At 35.9% G+C, this 27609-nt stretch overlaps 1 protein-coding gene across 7 annotated transcripts in view; it reads right to left on the reverse strand.

Annotated features, from left to right (window-relative positions):
- PTPN13 (protein tyrosine phosphatase non-receptor type 13) overlaps positions 1–27609 on the reverse strand; it is a 173214-nt gene that overhangs the window by 24249 nt on the left and 121356 nt on the right. For 5 of the 7 annotated variants that reach the window (XM_087826687.1, XM_087826672.1, XM_016213067.2 and 2 more), the window contains 15 exons: positions 21194–21283; positions 20787–20894; positions 20506–20637; positions 16133–16596; positions 14962–15108; positions 13618–13711; positions 12899–12984; positions 11506–11668; positions 9682–9896; positions 9467–9565; positions 7166–7527; positions 5812–5986; positions 4328–4486; positions 3105–3276; positions 2794–3004 (listed from right to left, as the gene is read on the reverse strand). In XM_087826687.1, the coding sequence (XP_087682813.1) occupies positions 2794–3004; positions 3105–3276; positions 4328–4486; positions 5812–5986; positions 7166–7527; positions 9467–9565; positions 9682–9896; positions 11506–11668; positions 12899–12984; positions 13618–13711; positions 14962–15108; positions 16133–16596; positions 20506–20637; positions 20787–20894; positions 21194–21283 (2677 nt within the window). The remainder of the gene's footprint in view (positions 1–2793; positions 3005–3104; positions 3277–4327; positions 4487–5811; positions 5987–7165; positions 7528–9466; positions 9566–9681; positions 9897–11505; positions 11669–12898; positions 12985–13617; positions 13712–14961; positions 15109–16132; positions 16597–20505; positions 20638–20786; positions 20895–21193; positions 21284–27609) is intronic. The other 2 variants (XM_087826682.1, XM_087826677.1) reach the window with 1 other exon arrangement.

Genomic DNA, 27609 nt, shown 5'->3' on the forward strand with positions numbered 1-27609 from the left:
GTTAATCAGACTACAGATTTTTATTTTGGATGGGCTTCAGGGGGTCTAGGCACCCCCTAAAGCTGAAGACAAAATTTTATCAGTCTTCATCTACGTATTTTCTGAAGGGAAATATTCTTGACCCCAAAATGATTAAGAATCACTTCTTTATATAATCTCTCTTTGGGTTTCAGTTCAACATATCATTTTATTTCCTCTCTCATTTCGAACACTGGTAATATTCATGATCTAATAACTTGGTTCTCTGTCACTCAAGTGATAGTTCGAAGATAACTTAGAAATCATAGATCACTGTTTTATGACCCTTAAGCCCTTGGTATGTTTTTTGCTTTTAAGTTATTTATAGTGAAAATCTAGATAAAATATGTATATTCAAAGGATTATAAGAAGAGTAATACCACCCAATGTGAAAAACAGTAAAAAAAGACAGCACCTTGGAAACAGGATTCGTATGCAATATTACCGTTCTCAATATTTGAGAAAAAAGGGAGGTTGCCTAAGGTATGCAGAATTGAGAGAGGCAATCTGCCTTGGGCCCTAAGCATCCCTGCATATTCTTCCTGGGTGAACCAGAAATGCAAGGCCATGACCACTTGTTATCTGGGCCAATTTTCAAGGTTGTTTGTGGGAGCAAGCTTGAGGGATGACATAACCTCTTTTCCCGAACAAAAAGTGGGCTTTCATCAGGCCACCATAAAGACGCAGGTTCCCAGGCTCTTCTTAAAGTATTCCTCTCCTATGATACAACCCACTGCACGTGCAGGAATCCACTAGACCCACATATATCATCTCCGTGGCACTCAGAGGATGTTTGGAACTGACACCAATACCATTTGCATTAAGTATTTTGTCTCTAATCCTGGAGTTTCACATCTCCGACCAGCATGCAAGGAACAATAACTGGCTAACTTATTAGCCTGCAAGTAGAGCAGAATCACAGACCCTTTACAGTTCCTGACATACAGATAATTACCATAAACACACATCCCTCCATTACTGCTACCCTGTGGATGTTAAAGACAGTAGACATATACAACAGTGCAGAGAGAGCTAGACGAAGCACAGAGGGAAAAGCAATTGGGACTACCACTACTACAGACCTTTAGTGACTCTAAAAAGATAATAGTAGAAGAAAAAAAGAAAGTAATTTCAAAGCTAAAGTACAGATGCTGTACTGATTTTGAGGGGAAAAAATTCACTAGTTCTATGGTTAAGAGAGATGTTAATTTTCACAACAATATTTTCCAGGTTGTTTGAACCCTTTCCTTCCCCACTAAGCAACATTCAGCTGCATCTATGAAGATAACTATGCCCAATTTAACTTTTAGAAATATATGAGAGAAAATGGTCAGGTATTACATTCAAGGAAAAACGTACACATTCTGACTTAAAGGTTTAGAAGGAACAAATAAGTTTACTATCAAATGATTGAATTAATAGTTCCTATATTTTGAAAGGCATATCATGTATCACAGATATAAATGTAAAGCTTCCCTTCATATAATATAAGCCTGTCATCTAGAAAGCCTGGATTTATGAACATGTGGGAGGCAGGATAATGCTCCCCCCCCCACAACGTGTATATTGTAATCCTCAGAACCTGTGAATATGGATCCTTACAAGGCAAAAGGGATTTTGCAGATGTGAGTAAATTAAGGATCTAGAGACGAGAAGATTACTTAGGATTATCTGGCAGGGCTCGATGTAATCACAGGGGTCCTTATAGATGGTAGAGTGAGGCAGAAAGTCAGAGAAAGAGATGTAAGGACAGAACAGAGTACTGTGATCGCTGGTTTTGAAGACAGAAGAGGGCCATGAGCCAAAGAATACCATAATCTTTAGAAGGTGGAAAAGGCAGGGAAATGGATTATCTCCTGGAGCCTGCAGGAGTGCAGCTCTGCCTTGATTTCAGCCCATTGAGACCCACTTGGCATTTCTGACCCCCAGGACCATTAAGACAATAAACTTCTGTTGTTTTAAGCCACTATATTTGTAGTAATTGGAAAGTAATGCATATATTTTTTCAATTTATTTTATTTTTAAGTGAAAGAAAAGTTGCTATTAGCATTTCTTATCACATGAAGTTGTTATGAGTATAGTGGATGTGGTGATTCTATGCCTCTTTGGTTGCAGACATGAGATGTAGGAAGGGCTAACTGTCCCAACACTGGGAGTGGGCCACGACTGGCCCAGGCCAATCAATACGTTCTTGTCCTTTGCTTCAAGTCAGAGCCTGGCCTTAATTTAGGTCTAAGAGTCAGCACATGGTCTTTGCTTTACCACTGTGATTGATGACACTTCTGGAGACTGCTCTGGATGGTGTAGTATGCAGGTGTGTGGCATGAACCTGACACACACATGACTATCATGCAGGAAACATATATACAGAATAGAGAATAAATGAAGACAGCAAAGAAATGGAGCCAGAGGCCTAATCAAATTTTACATGATGACTACACAATCTTTTTAAACATATAAGGCAGTAAATTCCCTTTCTTATTTAAACCAAGTTGAGTGGTATTTTCTGTTACTTGCAACTGAAAACATCCTAACTGACAAATGTGGTAGCCACCCTATTAATAACTGCGAACACGTATCTCAACAGGAATCTGCTTAAAGTGCTCTGAGAATCTCATGTCATCAGGAAGTCTGTTTAACTTGATTAAATTCTTCCAGTTTAGTCTGTGAATTACTAATTCAGGAATATCTTTTTAAGAGAACATAAATAAAATCAACAGCCTGAAATGCATCTGCACACACAAATAAAACCCACTAATAATTGCAGAGCAGTACCTTGTTGCTTTTAACACCAGTGAAGGAAGCGACATGTCTAATGTTCTCTCAGCTTCTTCCAAGGTCATGCCTTGTGTGCTGACTCCATTCACATAGTGGATGATGTCTAATAGCTGAAGATTACCCTCAATTGCTGCGATTGACCTCGGATTGATATCACTAATATATACCACTTGATGAAGGCTGCTGTGACCTCCAGATAAGGAAAAACCTGCAGGGAATGAAAAAATTTTGTTTTCTTAGCCTTAAGAGTACTTACTTTTAGTCTAGCCAAGAAAAATTACACTGCACAAAGCCTGAATTTGCATTACCCAACTCCTCCTTGTTGCATGTTAATGTAATGTCAGGTAGCAAGTGAGGTGGCACTGGCATCCTGGGTAATTCTAGAACTCTTCCAAGAACTAATCTGACTGTCTTGGGTGCAGCTCGGAGCAGATTCACTGCATCTGTGTGAGTCATGTTTGTAACATCTGTATCATTAACCTACAAAAATGAGAAAGCGGAAAAGTAAGATTATAATTTTTGGAACAGAGAAGTTGCCAAGAAAATATAGCAAACCCCTTAACTCAGTGATTTTCAACCTGTGTGTCACAAGAATTTTTAAAACATGCAATACCTGACTATTTATTCAGGGGTACTAACCTCTTTTCCCTTAGATTATCAAATAAAAAAATGACAATAGCCAACAAGATAGTTGTCCAGTGTGAATGAAACAAAATTATATACGTAATTTTTTGGTCAGATGGGAAAAAAATATATTTTAGTGTGCCACAGAATTTTTGCAATTAGTTTATGTGTGCCAAGAGATGAAAGAGGTTGAAGGTCACTCCCCTGACTTTTTCTTATAAAATATATATTAGCCAGTAAGAGATTCACAATAAAGAATGGTCTCTAGCCCTGGCCAATGTGGCTCAGTTGGCTGGGCATTGTCCCGTGCACCAGGAGGTTGCCGGTTTGATTCCCAGTCAAGGGCATGTCTGGGTTGAAGGCTTGATCTCTGGTAGGGAGCGTGCAGGGGGCAGATGAATGATGTTGTACTCTCACATAGATGTTTCTCTCTCTTTCCCTCTCCCTTCCTCTCTCTTTAAAAAAAAAAAAAATTCAACCAACTATTAAAAAAAAGAATGGTCTCTAATTATTGGTAATACCCTGTACTGTGGAAATTATAAACACAATGATCAAGTAATTATAAGTGAAATAATAATGTAAAATACTTAACAAATGTATCATTTTTTTGTTAATATAGGACAATTATCCTTATAGTAATTTAAGAAACTTTGTCCCTGAAACCCAAGATAGCTTGTTTAATGCTTTAACTGAGATTAAAGGGACTTCCAAATTAAAAAGAGGATTTGTAAGCATTTCTCAAACTGTTAACTATATAAAGGCCTTTACTTTTAAGAGGTGAAGAGGGGAAACATAAACCAAAGAGAAACAGAATGTTACAGTGACTCAGCCTTCTTGTTCTTCCTTCTCCAGCCCTGGCTTGCTCTTTGGCCCCATTTGCACAAATTCATTCCACGTAAAGTCTCACCTTTATGAGCCGGTCCCCGGGTTTTAGCCTTCCATCACTTTTGGCTGGATCCTGAATGACATCATGAACATAACAACCAATACTCTGATTACCTTTGGTTACTGTAAAACCCAGGCTTCCTTTTTCCGATTTAATTAGGGTAATGACGAGCTCTACTTCCTGAGGGAAGAAAACAGTGATTCCTTTAGGACATCTATTCTGCCTTACAGACAAACAGAAAGATGACTATTATTTCCACTGAATAACAGAGGGGGAAACCAAACCTTAAAAGGTTACTTATTTTCTCCAAATAAAGAAGCCAGGTCTATTCAACTCCAGATAGAATGCCCCCCAATGTAAAAGTTGGGTTTAAATACATTATGTGTTTGTCTGGAGGTATCTGAGACAGAACTTACTCATGCTCCAATTCTTGTATTTTCAGAACAAACAAGGACACATTAGTGGCTATATCCTGATCATCAAAAAATACTTTCAGAAGAGAAGGTTCAGAAAATCCTTCATATATTTCTAGAAAACCTAGATAGATGCCAAGAGCCACAAAATAAGTTTTTTGTTTTGTTTTTTTAATATGAAGTCTTTGGGTGATTAAATATCACATGTATTTAGTTGTATGAAAATTTTTAAAAAGATTCCAGCTGACACATAAAGGTTTCTTATAGCTTATTGGGGTGATGATAGATTTCTAAGGGAATCATTCAAAGACTATTTTCACTCTATTGCTGAGAATGAAACTGAAGATATAGATGCTACACACACACACACACACACACACACACACACACACACACACTCACACAATTATAGGCAAACAAAGTATTTGGAAAGATTAACTCCCAAATGTTTATGGCTTTTGGGTGGTGAGATAATAGTTTTAATCTTTTTCTGTTTTCTAATTTTCCTACAATAAATATATATTACACGAATAATAAAAATAGTATTGAAAAAGACTGACTTTCAATCAATGTAAAGGATATTATTCTTGAAATTTTGGCTTCCAAACTGAATTTGTAGGCTTAGAAGTTCTAGGGCTATTAGTACAATGTAAAGGAATCCATCTGAGCGCACAAAAACAAGTATGGAGGAGAAAAAATTTATTCAGTCTTGATTAAAAATTAAATAGGTGATTCATCATAATTTAGCAAGTAACAGATACTGAATCAGATGCTCTATGTCTATTATTCCACTTAATCCCCACCACAACTGTATGAGTTTACTATCCCCATTTTATAGCTAAAACTCTAAAACTCAGAAGAATTAAGTAATTTTTCCACAGGCACCTGTTAAGTAGCAGCAAGTCAGTGGTAGAAACAGAATTTGCACCTAAATCTTTTTGCCTTTTCCCCGAATTCTCAGCAGAGAAACATACCAGATATGTTATCTATTTACTGGGCATGAATATGAAAATACTCTAAAAGACAGTCTTCTTCTTAAAGGGAGATTGTGTGACTACTATGGAATTTTCTTATACAGAGGAAACAACTCACCGGTTCTAAGTCTTCAAGGTGGTTTTCCAAATCATTTTTCAAAGATGTCAAGCTTTCTTGTCTAGTTGGTTCAGAAGTGTGACGTATATGGTATTTATCTATTAAATTAGTGGAAACAGAGTCTGTTTGGGGTGGCCCAGGAGTCACATCCAGTGGCAGAGGGGAAGGAGGATTACTACAGAGACAAAGAAGCAAGGATTTTAAAACTACATTTCAATGTCAATATAGTAAGTTGGTGCTGCAAAGAGAAAATTTCAATAAATATTCATGTCTGCTTTGGATTGAGATCCAGCTACTTTTTATTTGACTCTGGACAATGAATTTATTTCACATCTGTTATATGCCAATGTTTATTCTCTGTCTAGGTTCTATTTTGAAGCTCTTTAAGATACACAAATCAGTTAGACAGATTAAATAAATATACTTTTGATTCCTAGTTGTTAATTCAAGGCTGAGGCTAATATTATCAGAAGCCCCATGTGTGTTTCAATATAATTAGAAGGAGAAGAAAAAAAAAATAAGTTTTATTCCTTTGGTTATTTTGGATGATACAACAGGAAAAAAAAACACTTGAATAAATATGGCTGGACTTGGATATATACAAAGATATAACCAAACAGTAAAATGTATGAGTAACTATTAAAGGTATAGATGTAGTTTTCTGTTTTTTTTAAAAATCCTCACCCGAGGTTATTTTTTCCATTGCTTTTCAGAGAGAGAGTGGAAGGGAGAGACAGAGAGAAACATCTACTGGTTGCCTCCTGCACGTGTCTTGATCAGGCTGAGGATTGAAATTGCAACCAAGATACGTGCCCTTGGCCGGAATCAAACCCGGGACCCTTCAGTCCGTGGGACAATGCTCTAACCACTGAGAAAACCAGTTAGGGCTGTAGTTTTCTTTTTATGACTCTATGTTTTCAATTATTTCTCCTTTCCCCATCTTATGTACTCTTTTATATCCTACCTTATGCAAACTCTCTACCCTTTCCTCCACACCACTTCGTTTTACATTTCTACTCTCTACTCTCCCACCCCATCCCTGTCTAAATAGGTTTCTTCTCTTTCTGTTAAGTAATATGAATGATGGTGAGATACAAACAAAAACTTTCCCAATTTTTAGTAAATATGCTCAAGAGAGCAGCAAGGCTCAGGCTGAATGGCTAGAGAGCTTACTGGTTCGCTAACTAAAACGGACAGTCACAACAGTTAGATAGCCTATAGAGTCATCATCTACTTAATCGTTGTCAAGTTCACATACAGGCACATTTCATTCTTAGAAAAACGTAGGTTGCTCCTCCTGTTACTAACAACCACCAGTTGCTCTGGGTGTTGCGCATTAAAATATTGACAATACCTGTGCTCGAACCCTGGTTTATTGGGCATTTTCTGAGGATAGTAAAACATGGTACATGTGGCATCTTCTTGACTCTTGGTCGCCTCGTGTTGATTTTGTGCCTGTGGCAGCACGTTGCTTAGAGTCTGATGCAAAGCTGAACTCCAGCTCATATCGGGACTTTCTGCAGGAGCTTTCGCTGAGTCTTCTCCACTCCCACTGCTGTCACTGTAACTGTCCCTCCTGGGTGAGGATGGGCATTCGTTCTTGCTTCTGTCAGGCAGCTCGTTTCCGTCTGAGCTGGTGCCTTGCCCTGCACATGCTGGCTGAGAAAGGTCTTTGCTGCTGTTTGGAAGTACTTGTGCTGGGGAATGCAGTGGGGTCTGCAACAGACACATGTATGGAGATCAGAATGCGACAGCTCACGTTCACTTTAGAACACTGAATTGAAAGCGGACATGTTGAACAACAGCACTTTCTATTCAAATATTCCATTATTTTTTTTGATAATTAAACTAATTACACTCACTAGAGAAAAAAACATACATAAAAATAACAACTGTTGCCCAGCCAGGCATGGCTCAGCAGCTGAGCATCGATCTAGGATCGAGGAGGTCGTGGTTGGATTCCCGGTCAGGGAAAGTGCCTGGGTTGCGGGCTCGATCCCCAGCGGGGGACGTGTAGGAGGCAGTCCATCAATGACTCTCTCATCATTGATGTTTCTATCCCTGTCTCTCCCTCTCCCTTCCTCTCTCTGATATCAATAAAAATATAAATAAAAAAACAAACAAAACCCCCCACAACTATTAATATTGTATGACTTATACCTTAAATCTGAATTAGAGTTATAGTATATATTTTACTTTGTATTCTACTTTCAAAATTTAGGTTTTCATGAGTGTTTTCTGAGGTCCTTAAATATGCTTTGAAAACCACCACATAAAACTGTATAATAATTCTACAGATGTCTATACCTTTAATTGATTTCAGAATTCTCCTTTTATTGGATACAGAGCTATTTCTAGCTTTACACTATTAATAGAAATCTAGGAAAACTTCTTTATATGTAGACTTTCACCTGGGTTTCTCGTTATTTCCTTGCAATTTTCTATATAAAAGAAATAGAATTTTCTATAATCAACACAGATGATGTTTTTAAAGGCCTTGTTAAATATTTCCAGACTGCTTTCCAGAAAGATTATATCAATTTATATACTCATCAAGAGTTCTACCAGTTCCTATCTGGTGCCCCAAATCAACGTAGTCTTTTAAAATGCTATTTATAACACAACTTATGGAAATGTTACTTTCCTATTAATAGCCTTCTCACACTCCTCTTCTCTCTGATACAAAGGTTAAAGTTTTTTGGGCCAGATACTCCTGCCTTTCATACCTAGGGGTCACGTTAACTGGTAATGGAACACTATCTCTTTTTATAATCATCACCCAAGGATATGTATATTTATTTTAAAGAGAGAGGAAGGGAGGGAAAATGGGAGGGGGGGTGGAGGGGGAGAAGGAGGGAGGGAGGCAGGGAGGGAGGGAGAGGGAGAGAGAGAGGGAGAAGGGGAGAGAGATAGAGAGAGAGAGAGAGAGAAATGTCGATTGGTTGCCTCCCGTACACACCCCGACTGGGGATTGAACCTGAAACCTAGGTATGTGCCCTGACTGGAATTGAGCCTGCAACCTCTTTGATGTATAGACAATGCTCTAACCAACTGAGCCACTCAGCCAGGGTGGAACACTATTTTAAGTAGATAGGACAAAGGCTTTCTTTCTTCATTTGCATTATTATGCATTTATGTACAGATTTTTACCTATCAGTATGCAATTTATAAATAACACCAAAATAGATTTTGGATCCTTTGGCTATTCCTTAACATACGAAAGGGAAATGAACAAACATATTGCCTACTCTGTGATTTCAGTATTAAAAACAAAGGCAAAATATCTTAAATAATTCTCATTTTTATCTAATCTAGCTCAAAATGAGGATTATGTTTCCCAATTTGGTTAAATGAAGAAATAAACAGAAGGTTTTGGTAACCATTATTTTATGTCTTTTTCTAGTTATGGTTAGAAAACAAATTCCTAAAATCCTAGAATTCTAGAACTGGACGGGAGAAAAGAAAAGGTGAATTGAATTACTTTACATTGCAAATGCAGAATGCACTCAGAGGTTAAGTGACACACACAAGATAATACTCTTAGCTGAGGTAACTAGGATAAAATCCAGATCATGCAGATATGAAGTCACTGCAACTGAATTAACCACTCAATTGATAGTCTATAAAAATATACGTTACTTTTCAGAGGTCTTACCAAAAGAGCAGGGTCAATGTCCGGTAGTACACCAGGTGGAGGTCTACAGAGAAGCAAGGACACCTCTGGAGATGTTCCTCTGAGGGCGGATATAACTTCCTGGGGAGACCATTAATGACAAATGAAGTTATAGTTAAACCACCATGCCAAATCATCCTGAAAGGTCAATCTATCTCACCATTGAAAATGCCACACTTCACATATTGGGGGCTCACCTGCTGAGACAGTCCTTTCAAAGAGGCTCCATTCACTTTCAAGATCACATCTCCCACATCAATTTTTCCACTTTCTGCTGCTGGCTGTCCAGGAAAAAGCTTCTTAACCCTTACTATGCTGGTATTCATTTGCTCAGGTATAAGATTATCTTCTCGAGAAAAACTAAATCCTAGGCCTGAGCTATTTTTAAACAATTTTACCTCAAATGTATTCTCTGCAGAAAAAAAGATATTAAAAAATTTAAATATTCTTAACATGTATACATATGAACATACAAACTTAAATACTTTTAGGCACATTTTTTTAAAAGCCCATTTTCCCACCATATTTACAGCTTTATATACACTCACTGCCCTCTTAGTCTATAATCAAATCCTACTTCACACTCTCTATCAATAAGAAAACTAAACCTAATCAACTAACCTGTATGAACCAACTGCTTGAACAGAAAAGAGGATTTTGAAATCAAGGTTATGAAAATGAAATTATGCTTTAATCCCATGTGTTTTAAAAGACTGTAGAATAACAGAAAAAGAAGGAAAAAATCCAAGAGAGGAGGAGAATAAGAGGAAGTCAGGTATGCAATGGGGGAGAAATGGCAAGAGCACAACGAACGTTAGAGGAGGCATGGGGAAGGTGGCATTCTGAGGTTTGGTACAGTGTAACATAATCCAATAAACTGTAATGACATTATGAGAAAATCCTCACCACCAACAACAAAAAATTTAAAAACAATTACCAGAAAAGAATTTAAAAAAATATATTTAAATGAAGAATGACGGAAGAAATGAAGAATATAGGGCAGTGAGATCAACTGTGTATAGTAATTTTACTTTCATAATCAGGAAAAATATAGGCCAAGTTATTTTTTTCTCCTTATCTTTGGGACTAATTTAGAGTTGATAACATTTGTGTAATCAAATAAGAATTTAAAGTAAAAGACAAACAATGACTATATACCACCACTATCATTTACAAAGTAAAGGACATTTATGCCCCTTAAAAGGATGATAAGTGGAACCTGAGAAGAAAGGGGGCTCCTGTATTATAAACACATGTAGCCTTAGGAAAAGTTCACTACGATATCAGTCTTAATTTTCTTATTTTACTACCTATTAGTGGTATGTCCAAGGGCTGTCAAAGTTTGTAAGAAAGAGCAGTATCTGGGATCTATTAGGTAAATTTCTACTCAGGGTTAGCTTGAAAAGTCCATAAAATTAAATGCAAATATAGAAAATGTAAGAGTCAAGGTTTCATATGCATTTAAAGTCATTTTCAGCAATTATTTTATATTTTTTTCCTCTTACAAATATGATTTTGAATTTTATAACTACTTAAGGCACTATTATATGACCATAATCTGTTTCATACATGACTTCATTATCCAAAGTCTTTTGGACTCTAAAAGCTGCAAATACAGTGGTGCCTCGGTTTTTGAATGTCTCTGCTGACGAACATTTCGGGTTTGGAATGCCGTAAGCCCGGAAGGAAATGCTTCTGTTTATGAACACGTCTCGGGAGTCGAACATGCTCCATGGCTTCCACTGAGGGCAAGGTCCTGAGGCCTAGCTGTTGGCTGTGGATCCCTCACTTTTCAAACGTTTCAGAACTTGAACAGTCTCCCAGAACAGATTACATTAAAAAACCCAGGTACCACTGTATGCCCTTTTCAAAATTTAGTGTATTGATGCACCAGATTATTTACACTTGACAAGAATAATTAAAGAGACTCAGGTATGAATTGTGGTCCAACATGCAAAACTCAAATAGTGAATAAGGCAGGAATAAGTGAAAGCTGAGGCGGAAGTGCCCCAAGGCCTGACCTTCAGTGACAAAGCTGTAGTCTTTGACGGGAACCTTTTTCTTCACCACTTTTTCTGGAACCTGACCTTGGCCATCCGCATCTGGAAGGGTGCACTGCGGGGTTACCGGAGCATGTTCTTTGGATGCTGGAGACTGTCCCTTTTCTAACAACAGGTGAACCAACTGAAGAAATGAAAAAGTATTTTATTAACTAAAAAAAATTATAAGAAAGTAGATACATTTTCAGGACTTTATATAATTGATGGTACAAAATCATTTCAAGTTAGATACCTGGTCTACCAAAATATACGCAGAGAGAAAAATAAAGAGAGGGAGAAAAGCAAGGGATTGAAAATTTCAAAATCAAGTTTTTAAAATTTTCTGTATAAAAAGATGATTAAAGAGAAAAATATTCTATTATAAAAATAACAACATGCCCTGGCCAGGTGGCTCAGTTGGAGCATCGTCCTGTACATCAAAAGGCTGTGGGATTGATTCCTGGCTAGGGTACATAACTAGGCTGTGGGTTCGATCCCCAGTTGGGTGCATGTGAGAGGCAACCCATCGATGTTTCTCTCACATCAATGTTTCTCTCTCTCCCCCCCCTTCCTCTCTCTCTGAATATCGATAAAAACATATCCTTGGGTGAGGATTAAAAAAAACCACACAAACATGTTATAAAAAATTTGGCTATTAGAATAAAATCACCACTGTACAATAATATAAAGGCATTGTAAATAATTTGGTAAACTCCTTGACTCAAAATGTATTTGAGCGAAATGAATTTATCCTTTATTTTTATTATTATTTTTTAATCCTCATTTGAGGATATTTTTTCCATCGCTTTTCAGAGAGAGTGGAAAGGGGGGGAGAGGGAGGGGAGGGGGAGGGGCAGGGGGAGGGGGAGGGGGAGAGGGAGGAAAACATCGATGTGAGGGAGACAAATCAATTGGCTGCCTCCTGCATGTGCCCGGACCAGGGCTGGGGATCCAGCCTGCAACCAAGGTAGTACTCTTGGCCAGAATTGAACCAGGGACCCTTCAGTCTACTGGCTGATGCTCTAACCACTGTATCCTTTAAGATAAAGCAAGTCTAGAAGTGAAAATCACTAGATATTTGTAGATGCCGATGAAAAAATTTAAAAATGCAATCTCCACCATTCTTCTTGTCAGATCTCTGGTAATACTAGGGCTAAATGTGATATAGAAAGCCAGTTTCCTCAGTAAAAACAAAACAACTTCTTGTCATAATACTTCCTTCTTAATTTGGAAGAAAAAAATACTAGGATGTTTATATAAATCAGGCTTGGATTCTTGACTAACAAATTTAGAGATCTCAATGAAATTGGTATTATTCACACATTAGTATGTTCTTCTAAGGTTATCTTAAAAATTTGGCATAATGATCTATTACCTGTCCTGTATTTCTCAGTGTTTCCACAGCTTGCTTATGGGTAGCTCCTTCCAGACTAACTCCATTGACAGCTAGGACACGATCACCTATAAATTAGGCAGTCATTTTGAAAAAAGCAAATCATAAAATATAATCATGCTCTGTAATAGCTTGGGGTCTTGTTTTGTATTAATTTGTTGAGAGACTCAGACAAATTCTGGATGAAACTGTCAGTTTCTTTAATGTGTATTTAATTTCTTTCCCAATTCTATGGCTAATCTTAGGTACATTTTAGAACAGGATATTGTTTATATTGTAAAACAGATTTAAATCATGGTATAAGATAAACTGAACTACAAATGTAGAGCAACTGGAGGGAACTAACCTAGTTAGTTTTTATTAGAAATGTAGATGTCAGTGTTTTTACAAGGGTACTACCCTGTTCCTATTCTCTGGTAATTTGCTTCTTAGGAAGTAAATTAAACACTGTCAAGATATTTTGTGTCAAAACATGAATTAAAACACTGTCAAGATATTTTTTTCATATTAGAGAATAAGCTGGAAAAAAAGAGTTTTTGGAATGATATCAAGGAGTGTTTTAATGCTGAAATCTTAAAATAATGGTGTACGCTCTTATTTTATGTTATGAATACTTTGAAGGTTTACATCAACTTTCTAATTTCTTATTTATTTGTTGAAGTGATAATCCTCTATATAATCCCCTCCCCCCAATACCCTACCTTTGTGAATTCTACCATCCAGCTCGGCTGCTCCCTTGGGAAGAACAGCTTTCACGTAAATGCCGCCATGCCTAACACTGGTATTCACACCTCCCTAAGTGGAAAAAGACAAATAAAATAATGTTTTGTAATACAAAACAGTTCCTACCCCATTTGTCAAACCTGAGATCCAGAAAGCATTCAATTAATCAGCCAAAGCACCCGCAGCATGTCAGCACATGCAATTACTTCAATACCCAAGAATATTTCTAGCTGTTTTCCAAATGTTAAAGCAATTACTTTGCAGGAAAACTCTTTATTCAGAAAATAACAACATGCCAGACCTTGACTATATGAAGAATTACTCTTCCTTTGTAAGTCTGCACCATGCATTATGAGCAAGCAGAAAACAAAATCCACCTATATAAAATTAGTGTGAGAATTTAACTGTCAGAAAAAAAAAAGCAGATGGAATAATATACTTCTGATCATATTTGCTATTCTGAAAGCAAATCTCATAAGTCAAGGAAAATTTTCTTTTTTTCGTTTTGAAAGGTTTTGGTAGAGAAGTTTGGTTATAGTGGAGATGAGAGGTAATGAGTAGATTATCCATCTCATATGGGTATACAGCTTTTATTTCCCTTTACAATAGGAGGATAAAATTCTAAAGTTAAAGGCAAAAGGAAAAGAGTTATCAATTTTTAAAAGTGCTATAAAACTAGGTCTTTTTGATATTGATACGTTAATAGTGCTATTTCTATATTTCTAAACCACTTTTCATAACTAATATCCTTCAAATATCATAAATGATAATGTTATCATTTAGGGTAAAGTATATTCATGAATAGAACTCTAAAGTAATTTTAGCAAGTAGCCTATGCTCATATGTTAACTACCTTAAAAGAACATATATTCCTTGGGAACCTGTAATTTTAAATTACTAATCATGTTTATAAGTTAAGATACATTATGGAGAGAAAGGGAATATACATTAGACTTAAATTATTTATGATGTAGGTTAAAATGTATTATTCCATGCTCATGCAGAAGCTATCAAATGTGTACAAAGCATACTCATTAATTTTATATTTTTCAGGTCTTATGTCAGATTAAGCAAATATGAAATTTATGGGGAAAATGTATCATTTGTCTAATTTCTTTTAAACCACAGGAAAAAATGACTAGTACACTCAAGTTTTTAAAAAAGTTTTAAGATATGGTCCAATTTTCAAGTTTGGAAGTATTTGGTCCAATTTTTAATTTTGAAAGTATTTGACAAGTTCCCTTTTTGAAGCAAAATAATTCAGTTAATAAACTGGAATACAATAGGCTGCTGGAAATGGAGAAGAGAAAACATTTGAAAACCTTGTCAAACAGTACCGTGACACTTATCCCCAAGCTGTTATCATTTTTAGCCAGTTCAACCTCAAAGATATCTCCAGGTTTAGGAAGTGATGAAGGAAAAGTTTTAAAATTCATTTTGTTGGATGTATTCACTGAGGAGGAAGATTCCTTAACAAAGAAAAACAAACAAAAGGATTTCTTGTTAGACTCAAAATGAATTACTACTGGAAGATGCAATATGAATTTTTTAGAAAAACTAAGAAAAAGCAAGATATTAAGGGATAGAGTGGATTCAAATATCATGAGGGTTGGAAGAGATCTTTGAGATCATCTAATCCAGTGCTTTCATATTTTATGGTTGAGGAAATTGAGGTCTAGAGATTAAAGGGCTTGCTTCGGGCCAAACAGCTAGATATGGTAGAGGGAAGCCCTGCACCCACTTCAGACCTGGCTTTTACATCATCCTTGTTCAATGCTTTTTAGACTCCCAAATTTAGAAAGTATGCCCATTTCCTTAAAAAAGGAAAATCAACATATATTAAGCAGTAGCTTTTAACTTAGAAGTTATTAAGATGAGTAAGCTTCATCTTTACTCTGCTTATGTTTACAAACCCAATACAAACACAGGCACAACAGCTGAGCCCCTTTTATAAGGGCATACCCTCTAAGAGGAATGTTGGCTTTTTAGTAAAAAAAGGGCTTAAGGTTCTTTCCTGAATTTGCTTGTGAATGTGAGCTTAACTTTATATCATTTCTAGGAAATGAGCAATTTTCTATATTGTTGTTGTTCTTATTGTTGTATACCCAGAACTTCACAAGAATTTGGTTATCAATAAGTCAAATGTCATTCCATGAGCTATTTAGGAACAATATTTTTCAGATATTAAATTCTCTTATAACATGAGGTATGCAAGAGGTGAACAATTTATAGAGAACAATCATAATCTGATTAATTCCTTTGTGTCATCAGGTAACAAGTTCCCAGAATAATAGCCATTTTAGAGTTAGTATTTAAAGCTGCTTATTTCTCTGAAAGCATCAAATGCAGTAGCAGTTAGTAGCATAATATTTAAATTATTCCTCCTTTCCGGAATAATGCAAGTAGTTCACAGATTATTCTGCTCTATAATATATTTGCTGTTGTTTGCGTTGTTAAATTAAAAAAACAACAAAGACTAAAATGAAACCATGCCTTTTTTGGCGTCTGATGATCCTGACTGCTGGAGTAAGTGGCTTCATCCATGTCCGAGTCTCCACGGTCGGAGTAATCTGTTGTATCAGAAATGCCTGGTTTTTTAGCTTTGCTTTGGTTACTGTCAGTAGAAGTCCTCTTCTTCTCAGTAGCTTTGGATATCACAGATGGGGAAGGGCTGCCATGCTGTGATTCCTGCCAGGTTCGGTCACCTACATGGCTGGCAAAGAAACCGTTGACCTGGCTCTGGGACAAACTGGCACTCTCAGTCCTGGAATCTTGAGAACTCAGGCTTCCTTCCCGCAGCCCCCCAGGCAGCCCAAACGAGCTCTCTGAGATATGCCTCAGGGTACCACGTGGCCAGCGGTGATCCTCAGAGGAATCTATAGCACTGCCTTGCATGTAGGAAGGTTTCTTCATGTAATTTTTCATGCCATTGGCAACGTGCACAGGAGTAGAAGGCACTAAAAGTCAAAATCCAGCAGTGAAAATAACAGGTTAGTGACACACATGCCTGGGCCTACACACATGCACGATGTTCCCTGATGACTGCTGGGAGGGTTTCACACAGGATAACACGTACACCACAGCTGACCCGGGGGGCCTGGAACCATGACAAGAACCCAACAAATGTAAATACGTTCTGTTTCCTTTGCTCCACTCTCTGTCATTCTTGAGGCAACGTCTATGGAAATGTGTACCCTTTCACCTTAGCTCCCCATGTCCATTCTGTAAGACCTGTTTCCAGTGAGTCTCCTCTGTGACGACTTTTTTGATTCCCTAACTAGAGCTAGTTTGGGTCTCCAACAATCCTTGTTCTTAGTTATTCATACACTTGCTTTATACTGTCCTACCAGTTACTCCAAGTAATTACCAAGAAAGGCAGCTCCGAAAGTTTTATATATAGTCCTTATCAAAAGCTTACTTAAGAAAGCTTTCCTAAGTAAGACACAAACCACATGAGACATTTGCCAAGGAATTGCAGATGCAAATTTATAAGACACTAGAAGTTTTATGTAGCAAGCAAAGCCAAGGAAAACTGAAGAGTAATGAGCAGCTGGAGGGAAAATATTTGGAACAATAACAAAAAATAATCAAACAGTTAATACCATTAATATACAAAGAGTTTCTAAAAGTCAGTAAGAAAATATTTAGCCCTGGCCCGTGTGGCTCAGTTGGTAGGAGTGTTGTCCATGCACCGAAGGGTCACGGGTTAAATTCTAGGTCAGCACTTATACACAGGTTGTGGGTCTGATCCCCCGTCAGGGAGCATATGGGAGGCAACCAATCAATGTTTTTTAAATCACTCTCTCCTCCTTGCCCTTCCTCTCTCTAAAATCAATAAAAAAAAACCTACCACAACATATCTTCGGTGAGAATTTAAAAAACAACACTTTTTTTAAATAAAAAGTTTAGAACTCCTGTGGAACAAGGGTATGATATGCAGATTGGAAATCAGTGGTAAAATCCTCATAACTAATAACTATATGAAAAGACATTCTCATTGTTGATTAGGGATATGCAATTTAATGTTTTTCTACCTATCTTCCTGACAAAAACGAGAACAACAATTTCTCATGCCACTGATGGTGTGAAGAGCACTTTCATATCTACATGGTTGACGATAAAACTCGTACAAACTGGTAACATTTGTCAAAAATTTAAATGTGCATATTCCTTAATCTACCTCTAGGTATTTAATCTCTAGAAATACATAGATCTGAAGTGGCATGTAAACGAGTGTATTTGTTGCAGCAACATATGTAATAGAATTCTAGCTAACCTGGATGCACAACAAAAGAAAAAATTAAATCAATTTTGATATGCCCACTAACATAAAATGCCACATTAAAAGGGTATGTATTCAGAACAAGTTACAGACTGATTCTCAGAGTATAAAAAATTATATTTTTGTAAAAAAAAGTGTGTAAGCATGTAAGTACGTGTATGTACTATTTTAAAAAATATATACTGTATCTATAATCTATACAAGGCTATATACATACCAAATAGTTTCCCTAGGAAAAAGGGTAAGAGGACTTTTAGTTTTTACTTCATAGGTTTCTGTATAAATTGGATTCATTTACATAAACTAGTACACATTCTATAGCTAAAAAAAATTAGCAAGCAGACAAAAAATACAAACCTCTTGTTTGGTAATTGATAATTGGGAAGGATAGCCTGAGGTACGTACTGGTAATGATCTATGTTTTTTGAGTTTTAGCTCTTTTCAAGTTAGACTACAGTATAGCCACACACTGTAATAAGATTAATCTGGCTTTCTGAAGAAATAATTTCACAGAACTATACTTACTCTTTTAACATTTATTGAGAATCGATAGTAAAAGATAAAATAATAACATGAAAGTCTGCTGAGAAGAAAGCTTTACTGATTCCATACTAGGTTCCTCTGTTAAATGCTCTCTTGGAACCTCAGACTTCTTCCTAACATTACCATAGTTACAGCTGATCAACAACTGTGTTCCCTGATAAAGTGTAAGTTCCATGAGGGTAGAGGTTCTGCGTCTTGTACATCACAGGCACTCAATAAATATTTGTTGAACAAATGAATACATTTTATTGTAAAAAAAAATACATTTTTATTGATTTCAGAGAGAGAAAGGGAGGCGGAGAGAGAGAAACATCAATGAGAGAGAATCATTAATCGGCTGCCTCCTGTGTGCCCCCTACTGGGGATTGAGCCTAAAAGCGGGCATGTGCCCTGACCAAGAATCAAACCTTAATCTCCTGGTTCATGGGTTGATGCTCAACCACTGAGCCACACCGGCCAGGCTGAATACATTTTCTATAAAACATCTATCGAAAACAAAATTAAGATGAGAGTCTTAGAGCTTTATTCAGGGAGAAAATGAGTTTCTTCTGAATTTATGTTTCTTTTGTCAAAATAATGGTGAGTAATGGAACCTAATGTTCTGCTTTTTTGGGGGTCTTGGTTGCTTGAAACTTAGAGGCATGCTACAACATTTTCAACTGCAATCACCTTCCTTTGCCTAAGGTGACTGGACTACATTTAGGTTATAAGGCTCTTTTGGGCAGTGGTGGTGTTTTTTTATCTGTTGTGTTTATTCCCAGTAAACAAGTGCTGAAAATATTACTTATATGTGTATGTATTATATATATATACACACAACATACATAGATTATTAAGTGAATAAGAGAAGAAACCAGTCATCTGTATCTAAACTTGATTTTCAGCTAATATGTTACTAATTATTTTATATATTTCCCAGTACCTTTGGGATGAAAGCAATTTACATGTACCTAGCACATTATGTTTTTGATAAATACTGTTAATAATGACAACTAAAACTTACATTTAAGTGCTTAGTATATATCCAGTGATGTGCTAATTCTTCACATGCATTATCTTACTTACTTTTCACAATCTACAAGATAAGCACTTTTATATTCACCATTTGCAAAACGAACAGAGTGAGGCTTAGCAAGTTCAAGCATTTACTCAAGGCACACAGTGTTAAGCGGTGGAGATGAAATCTGACCCTGGTAAGTGGCTCAGGCACAGCTCAAGCTTAAGTCATCTGATCTTTGTCAAGTGGGTTTTCTCCCACAACATGCTAAAGGCAGGATTGAGACAAAATGATATGGTCTTGTTTTTAAATTTCTATTATGTTGCTATTTTTTCCTTTTTATAATCTGATTCAGAATAGTACTTCATAGATACTATATTTCTATGTTTTGTGTTTTATATTATATAGGTAATGACAAAGAATTTCATTTCTCATATGGCCTAAGTGATACAAAACACCAGGTACTCAGAAGAAATTATGTGACATCAATTTTGCACAACAAGTCCATTTTTATTCAGATACATTAGACCCTTGAACAACACAGGTCTGAACTGCATGGGTTCACTTATACACAATCCCCCCCCCCCCAATAAACACCTGTATATACTATTTTTGATCCACGGTTGGGACTCTGTAGATGTGGAGGGCTGACTGTATGCATTGATCTATGCAATATTATAAAGGGGACTTAGCATACACAAATTTTGGTCTACATGGAGGGGCTCTGGAACCAATCCCCTATGGGGAGACAACTTAAGTTTTTCGAGAGTCAAAAGTTAGACAAGGATTTTAAACTGTGTGGGTGGTCAGCACCCCTAAACCCAGGTTGTTCAAGGGTCAACTGTATTGCTTAAGAGTAACAAGATAGAAAACCTTCAAAGTAAAAAATAAAAAAGTTATACTGATTCATAAAATCAAAACAATCAAAACTACACATTTAAAATTTCCAGAAAGGAAATAAGGAGCTTAAATCTGATTTATTAGGCCAAGGTATTGAAGTTCATGTAAAAATGAAACAGAACAGCTAAGAGACATTTGTACTACCTTTGGATATCTTTTCTTTTGGCTGAGAGATAACAAGTGTCACATCTTCTGGTGCATTTTGCAAAATTTCAATTGCAGCATGGTGGCTGACCCCTTCTAAGCTCACACTGTTTACAGATATCAAACGGTCTCCTGTAAAAACCAGACAATCCAGGAGTTTCAATGACAAAGATAAATTTATGCTAAATAGCAGAAATGTCATCCCTCCCATATTTTTGTTTTGCTCAAGTTCCACTTCTGACATCTGTGCAAATTCGTGCCAATCAGTAAACGCAAAGTACCTGGCTTTAAGCATCCATCCAAGTCAGCTGGTCCTCCAGGAGTAATTGAACTAATAAATACACCCAGGTCCAGTCTTCCCATCTTCTCCCCACCAATAATTTGAAATCCTGTGAAATAGCACATTTTAAAAAGATCTTCATTATACTGGTACTTTCAATGACTAATGATTAGCCTGCTGACACATAGAAGTGTGGAGACTGTCATATGATTAATAGGTAACACCTGTGAGATGGGACTGTTAAACTTGGTGGAAGTATTGCTTATAAGCATTTCATCTTTGGCATTCCCTGACTGGATGGGTAGGATGAGGGCTGTGGGTGGGCAGCCAGTGTCCTCATCAGAGAAGTAGGTTGTGCCTCAATGCCAATGCTATGCTATAGACTTTAAGAATCTCACAGTGACTTACCTAAGCCATACTTTGCGTCTTTTTTCAGGTTCACCAAGGTGATCTCCCTTTCTGGTGAAGACACTATGCTCCATCTTTTGTGTAGTACATCTATTGAAAACGTATAATTTTAAGATATACATAACATACTGAGACATTAAGACTATCTACTTGTTTTAATTTAAATGTTAACAAAGCTTATTAATAGACTGCTTGGTCACTATAAAATTATATTTTAAATAATACAATGTCATCACTGTATGTTTTGATAGTGATTTACAGTTTACAAAATGACTGTATATTATCACATTTATTCCTTATAAATGATTCTCTGTGAAATAAGTGTATTTCAGTTAGAAATTAGTACTTAAATTTCAAGAAGTTAAATCATTTGAACAGGTTTACTCAGCTAGCACTGGGAAGAGCTGAATCTTAAACTTAGGTTTTCTGACTCCATGTCTTTCTGTTGCTTCACCGTTGACTTCCTGAATTTGACAATGCTCAATATGTTAAGAATTTCCTACTAAGTGGTTGACATTTTTATTTATAATGAGTAAAATATTCATGGTAAGTTCTAGAGTTAAAATAGCAACAGAAAGAAATGATTTATTTTTTAAAATCTCATTAATAATGACTTGGCTAGCACATTTACATTCTCAAAGGACTGTTGTTTATTTCTTATTTTATTTGTGGAACAATCTCATGAGGTAGGTGAAGAGATTTTTAATCATGGCTTTGTGGATGAGGAACATTACAACTAGGATCACTACCCAACAAAATGTTGTAAGTCAGTGCTTGATAAATACTAGTTAAATACTATAATTAACTTTTTATTTCCACTTGGGTTATTTTTTACATAGGATGATCATTCATAAATATCTCCTAAATTAAACCAATAAATGCCATTTAATTGTCATTTTAATAACAAACATTACTTCATTTACTTGCAATCCAATCATTTGAAACACATATACACACACAACTCTTTCTTTCTCTTTGTTATGAGCTGAATTGTGACCCTTCTCCCCAGCCCACCCCCAATTTATATGGTTGAAGCCCTAACTCTCAGAACTTCAGAATTTAACCATATTTGGAGATAGGTTTTTAAAGAGATAATTAAGTTACAACAAAGTCTTTAGGGCAGGCCCTAATCCAATATGACTTGTATTTTTATAAGAGGGAATTTGAATACAGACACCCAGAAGGAAGATCATGTGAAGACAGAGAGAAAAGACCGCCACCTACAAGCCAAGCAGACGCGCCTCAGAAGAAATCAATGTTGTTATTACCTTGATCTCAGACTACCAGCCTCCAGGACTGTGAGACAATAACTTTGTTGTTTAAGCCACCTAATTTATGGGACATTGTTATGGCAGCTCTAGCAAATTAATACACTTCTTAAAAGTCAATTCATCTCTACACAGTTCTTAAGCATATTGGAGTTTTTGAAAGTTAGAGATTACCTGCCAACATATGACTTACCCATGGGTTTAAAACTGTATTGTTATAAAACAATAACTTTATCATATAACATGTATTAATGCTTAAATGATGTATATGTGATACTCCATATTCTACAAATAAACTCCTTTAATTTCAGAAAACAATAAAAACAATCATTTGCTCTCTGAAGTAAATTAACCTTGTCCCTTAAACACAAGTATTAGTGCAAGTTTGCCAGCTCCCCGTAGCAGACATGCCCATTTTATTGTTTCTCTTTTGACCAAAACTCAGTTATAAACTTAATTATAATCACTAAGAGTATATTAATTCAGTATTCCTAACTGATTGAAACCCCTCCCCTAAATCACTGGACAATGATGTGAAGAGACTTAACATATCCATTAGGTATATATGTATAAGTATGAACTCCATGTGTTAGCTAATGCTTAGCTTAATATCATTATCTAAGCATCTATGATGCTTTTATCCTAAAATAGACAATTACCTCTAATTTTCAGCTAGAATCAAACAAAATACAGAACAAAATCCATAAAATAAAATAAATAAAGGTCATATTAGGTATTTAAATGTAAACTTCTGTCAATATTGTGAAGACAAAGTCCATTGACTTTATGCAATGTTTTTGCCTTCACTTATGAAACTGATACTCTAGGGAGTATCTGCTAGAAGTCAGAGAGATTGATTCAAAGAATACAAATGCCATTTTCTTTATTTTCATTTCTAACACATGCACTAACAAGACTGGTTATTTATACTACTTATTAGGCTAATGTGTATGTTAAGATATTTCCTAGGTAAACATTACTGGATTACACACCCACCCACACTGCTAAATTTGCAGTATTTTTGCGTATTTACTTACCTAACTAAAAGCAACAGATTAAGCTCTCTATATTCAAGGATTCACCAGTGAGATTTGAGCATTCATTTATTCAATTAGTCTTTCATCCTTCAAATGTTTACTGAACAATTTTCCTGTCAAAGTCCCTCACTAGGCAATTAGGGAACATAAAATGAGATAATGTATATGAAAGCCGCTAGCATAGTAAATGTGAGCTGAATTAGACCAAATCTTTGCTAAAGGAGTAAAGATCTAGCCTGACTGATAAAGAGAATGTTGTTAAGGCTGTCAGTGAAAATGCTGCATAGCAAAGGCATGAGCCAGACCTATAAGAAAGGAGGGGCTTCTTCCTGCCAGAAATAAAGAAGGCTTTAAGGAAATGGGGCAGGATTTTAGTAAGTGGATTATGGAGACGGTTATACAGCAAGTATGGCATTAGCAGATGCTGAGATGGAAAGGAGGCAGAAAGAGTTCTGGGGAAATGCCACAGATCAGTTTGGCTAGAGTAGAAGACTTGAGTAGGGCGGAGCTGAATATTCTTTTGGAAAGGGAAGCTTTGCTCACCCACTCTTTTTAACAGTGATGTCCTCTCCCTCCCCAGCCTGCCTACCCCCATATAAAGCAACTTATTATCGTGAGGACAGAAGGAAGGAAACCTATTGTTGGTGTGCAAGTGCATGTCACTATAGTTGTGTGCACACGCCAAGTTTTTATTTATCTTTGTATTCTATTCACATAGATGTTCAAATACTCTTCCATTGGTTTGAAAAAAGAGGGAGGAGGAAGTGTCTGAGGGTATCTAATACATGACAATTAAATTTAAAGGTATTTATAGACTTTAGTGGGGACTGAACAGAATTTATGAATCTCTGAAAGTGAGGTAGCTACATATTTCAAGTACCAAGACATTTCTGAGTTAATTACTATAAGGAACAAGCATTAATATTCAAGGAGTACTTATCTTTAAATCCTTAAAAGAATGTACTCTATGACCAAGCAAATGCTGCAAATATTTTAAAGTAAAAAGGGGCCTCAACTTGAAATTTCTACTACTCTGAGTAATACATGCTGTATTATCACATCAGTAACCATTAGTGTCATTCTCAATAATGTTTACCTGGAAAAGATCTTAATAAAATAAATGTATAATTTAGAAATAAAATGTACATCCTCTCTGCATTAGAGACTGTTGTTCCAATGCTGCCTTTCTCATCTCTCATAAGGTTCACCTGGACATCTATAGTCCCCAACAAGAATAAACTGTAGATACTAATGATAGATATAAGTCTGAGTAAACTAACTGAATTTCCCGGTAAGATCATTATTTCTAATAAGGCCAGAGCCATACAAGGTGGGGCAAAAGTAGGTTTACAGTTGTATGGAAAGCAATATAATAATTAATAAATAATAATGCAATAATAAACTTTGTTTTGTGTACTCACAACTGTAAACCTACTTTTGCCCCACCCTGTATAATCAATCTAAGTATGAGTCGACAATTTTTTTCTGCAAGAAACACTAATTTCTTGGTTATAGACATAGACCCTTGTCAACAGGGCAGCTCCATACCATAGATTTTAAAATTAACTGTACTATAGGTAGAGAAGACCCTGGATAAATCCATCATTCATCCTAGGGAAAGAGACCCATTTCAAACCCTGGGACGATGGGTCAATAGCACCAGACAGGTATAAAAACAAAGAGAGGTACTTTTCATCGCTATCCTACCAATATAATAACTGCTCCACTGGTAGGTAAGGGGGATCATAATGGAAACTTTGGTGTTGCATTTCTGTGCCAGTACTAAACAGCTGAGTGTTTGGAGCCACATAACATCTTGAGGACTTGCTTAATTTATCCAGAAAGATTTGGTTTGGATGAACTTTTAAGTTCCTTTTGTTCTTCAATTTAGTTGAATCCATTTTTTTACTTTTGGTTAATTCTCATATCTGTTGAATCCTTTGTGAGCATTTTGGACTTTTATCTTTATTGTAATTTTCAACTTTATATGTATTCTAATTAAACCTTAGGTGGAAAAACCACTAGCATTTAAAATTACATTGGTCCTTGACATCTGAGTAAACAAACTTTGTTTTATTTTTACTTTTAAAAAATTTATCTTTATTGGTGAAAGTATTACAAATGCCCCTCCTTTTCCCCCATTGATCCCCTCCCCCCTGTACCCCTTCCCTGAGACCTTCACCACACTGTTGTCTGTATCCATGGATTGTGCATATATGGACATGTTTTTAGGTTAAACTAAAAGATTAACAAAGTTTGTTTTAAAATCTTACTTCTGTTTGTACATTTTATTACTTGAAATTAAGATTGCCCATAAAAACAATACAGTAATTGGTTTTAATATTGGGGTAAAAAAGCTTATTTTACTGTCTGTACCAAGTTGCTCTGCACCAGAACAACCTATTTCACATGACATTGTTTTTTGCATTTTGTTTTTGTTAAAGGGTGTTTTACCCCATTTTTGTGGTTTGGATGGGAAGGAAGGTGATGAATCTAGATAAAAGTTACTTTTCAATTATATAATAATCCTGAATTATAATAAATTGAGAAACATTGAAAACCAATTTTACATAATTCTTGCATAAGTTCTATATTTTTGTTTTTACTCTCTTAGGAAGAAATACTGTAAGAAGTGTATTGTTTGAAAGGTTAAGCAACCTTATTTATTTTTTGAAATTACAATAAAAAATTAGAATCCTTTCTATATCTCTTTCATAAGACTAGATGATTCCTGCCTTTTTTCTTTTATCTTTTCTTTCAAGGTTCACCTTCTTAAAGGGTCTCAGAAAGTCTTAAAAGGTTAATATTAAATTTTATTTGTTGGTCCTTGTATTAAGAGATGAGTAATTCAATAATAATTGATGCTCATTTCTAATTGTCTTCTAATAATCTTGATCAGCAAGGAGAACATTGAAATTAGATAAGAGGTCATATATTTGACTCATAGGCAAGTACTTAATTTTTTGATCATCAGTTAGCTTATTTGGAAAAACATGTTTGCCATGCTTTATTATGTGAAAACTCAATTCTCAACAGAGCACTGATTTCAGGGCTAACTGGGCAGACTCAAGGAGAAATTGAAGAAATCACACACTTGTCTGCAGGGCAACTGGGGCACACATCCATAGGAAGGTGGACTGACCCTTCTTCCATAGGGGACAGGTGGGAAGATGAAGTTTCAAAAGGTTTAAAGAGAGAAACTGCCCTGCACATGCTGCTCCTGTGGTATCCAATGTAAATTCATATTCTTTTCCATCAGAAGCTAGGTTAAAACACACTTTAAGTTCTTATTCTTGGATAAATTATTATATAGCTTCTTTAAGAAGTTTAGCTGGTAGAAATAATACCTATGAATATAATTAGGCATTACTACGCTAGGAAACAGTTTAAAGAGTGGATTAGAGCATGGGCTCTGGAAACAGGCTTCCTCCATTCAAATCATGGCACGGGCACTTGCTAGCTCCATGACCTTCTGTGCAATTCAGCCTCTCTATGGTTTGGTTTCTCATTTGTGAAAAGGAAGTAATATTAGCACCCACCTCATAGGGTTGTTGTGGAGATTAAATGAGACCTAAACATAAAGTGTTTGGTAAACAGTAAGCACTCAAAAAGCTATTAGTCAATAATTACTCCCATTATGGTCATTTTAATAATTGAGCTACTTAGGCACAGAGGTATTCTAAATTCAGTCCATGTAAGATACTCGATCATCATAAAGACATATACCAGGGTCTTAGTAACTTAATAAAAGTTCATTAACTTTTCTTTAATAAAATGCCCTCTGATTTTTTTTTCAAGATTGATATATTTTTTAAAAGGTAAGATGGAAAAAATCCTACATTTGTGATGAGTATTTAAAATATTATATAAAAAATATATTGTGTGTTTTTTATATTATGACACAATTTTACTTCCAAGGAAAATTTCCCTCTCTCAAAGACCTGGTATGCATATTTCTGTTCGAGAATGAGAATTATAGAAAATAGCACTTTGGTGTTTGAAAGTTTTGACCTACAAAAACAGCAGCTTCATATGGTTCAACCTACTCTTATGCCTTCATTTTTGTGTTGGATTTCAGGCAAATAAATCTTCATCAAGATTAACTATATTA

The sequence above is a fragment of the Miniopterus natalensis genome, chromosome 1 (genome assembly GCF_054644295.1).
Source record: "Miniopterus natalensis isolate mMinNat1 chromosome 1, mMinNat1.hap1, whole genome shotgun sequence".
Taxonomy (NCBI): domain Eukaryota; kingdom Metazoa; phylum Chordata; class Mammalia; order Chiroptera; family Miniopteridae; genus Miniopterus; species Miniopterus natalensis.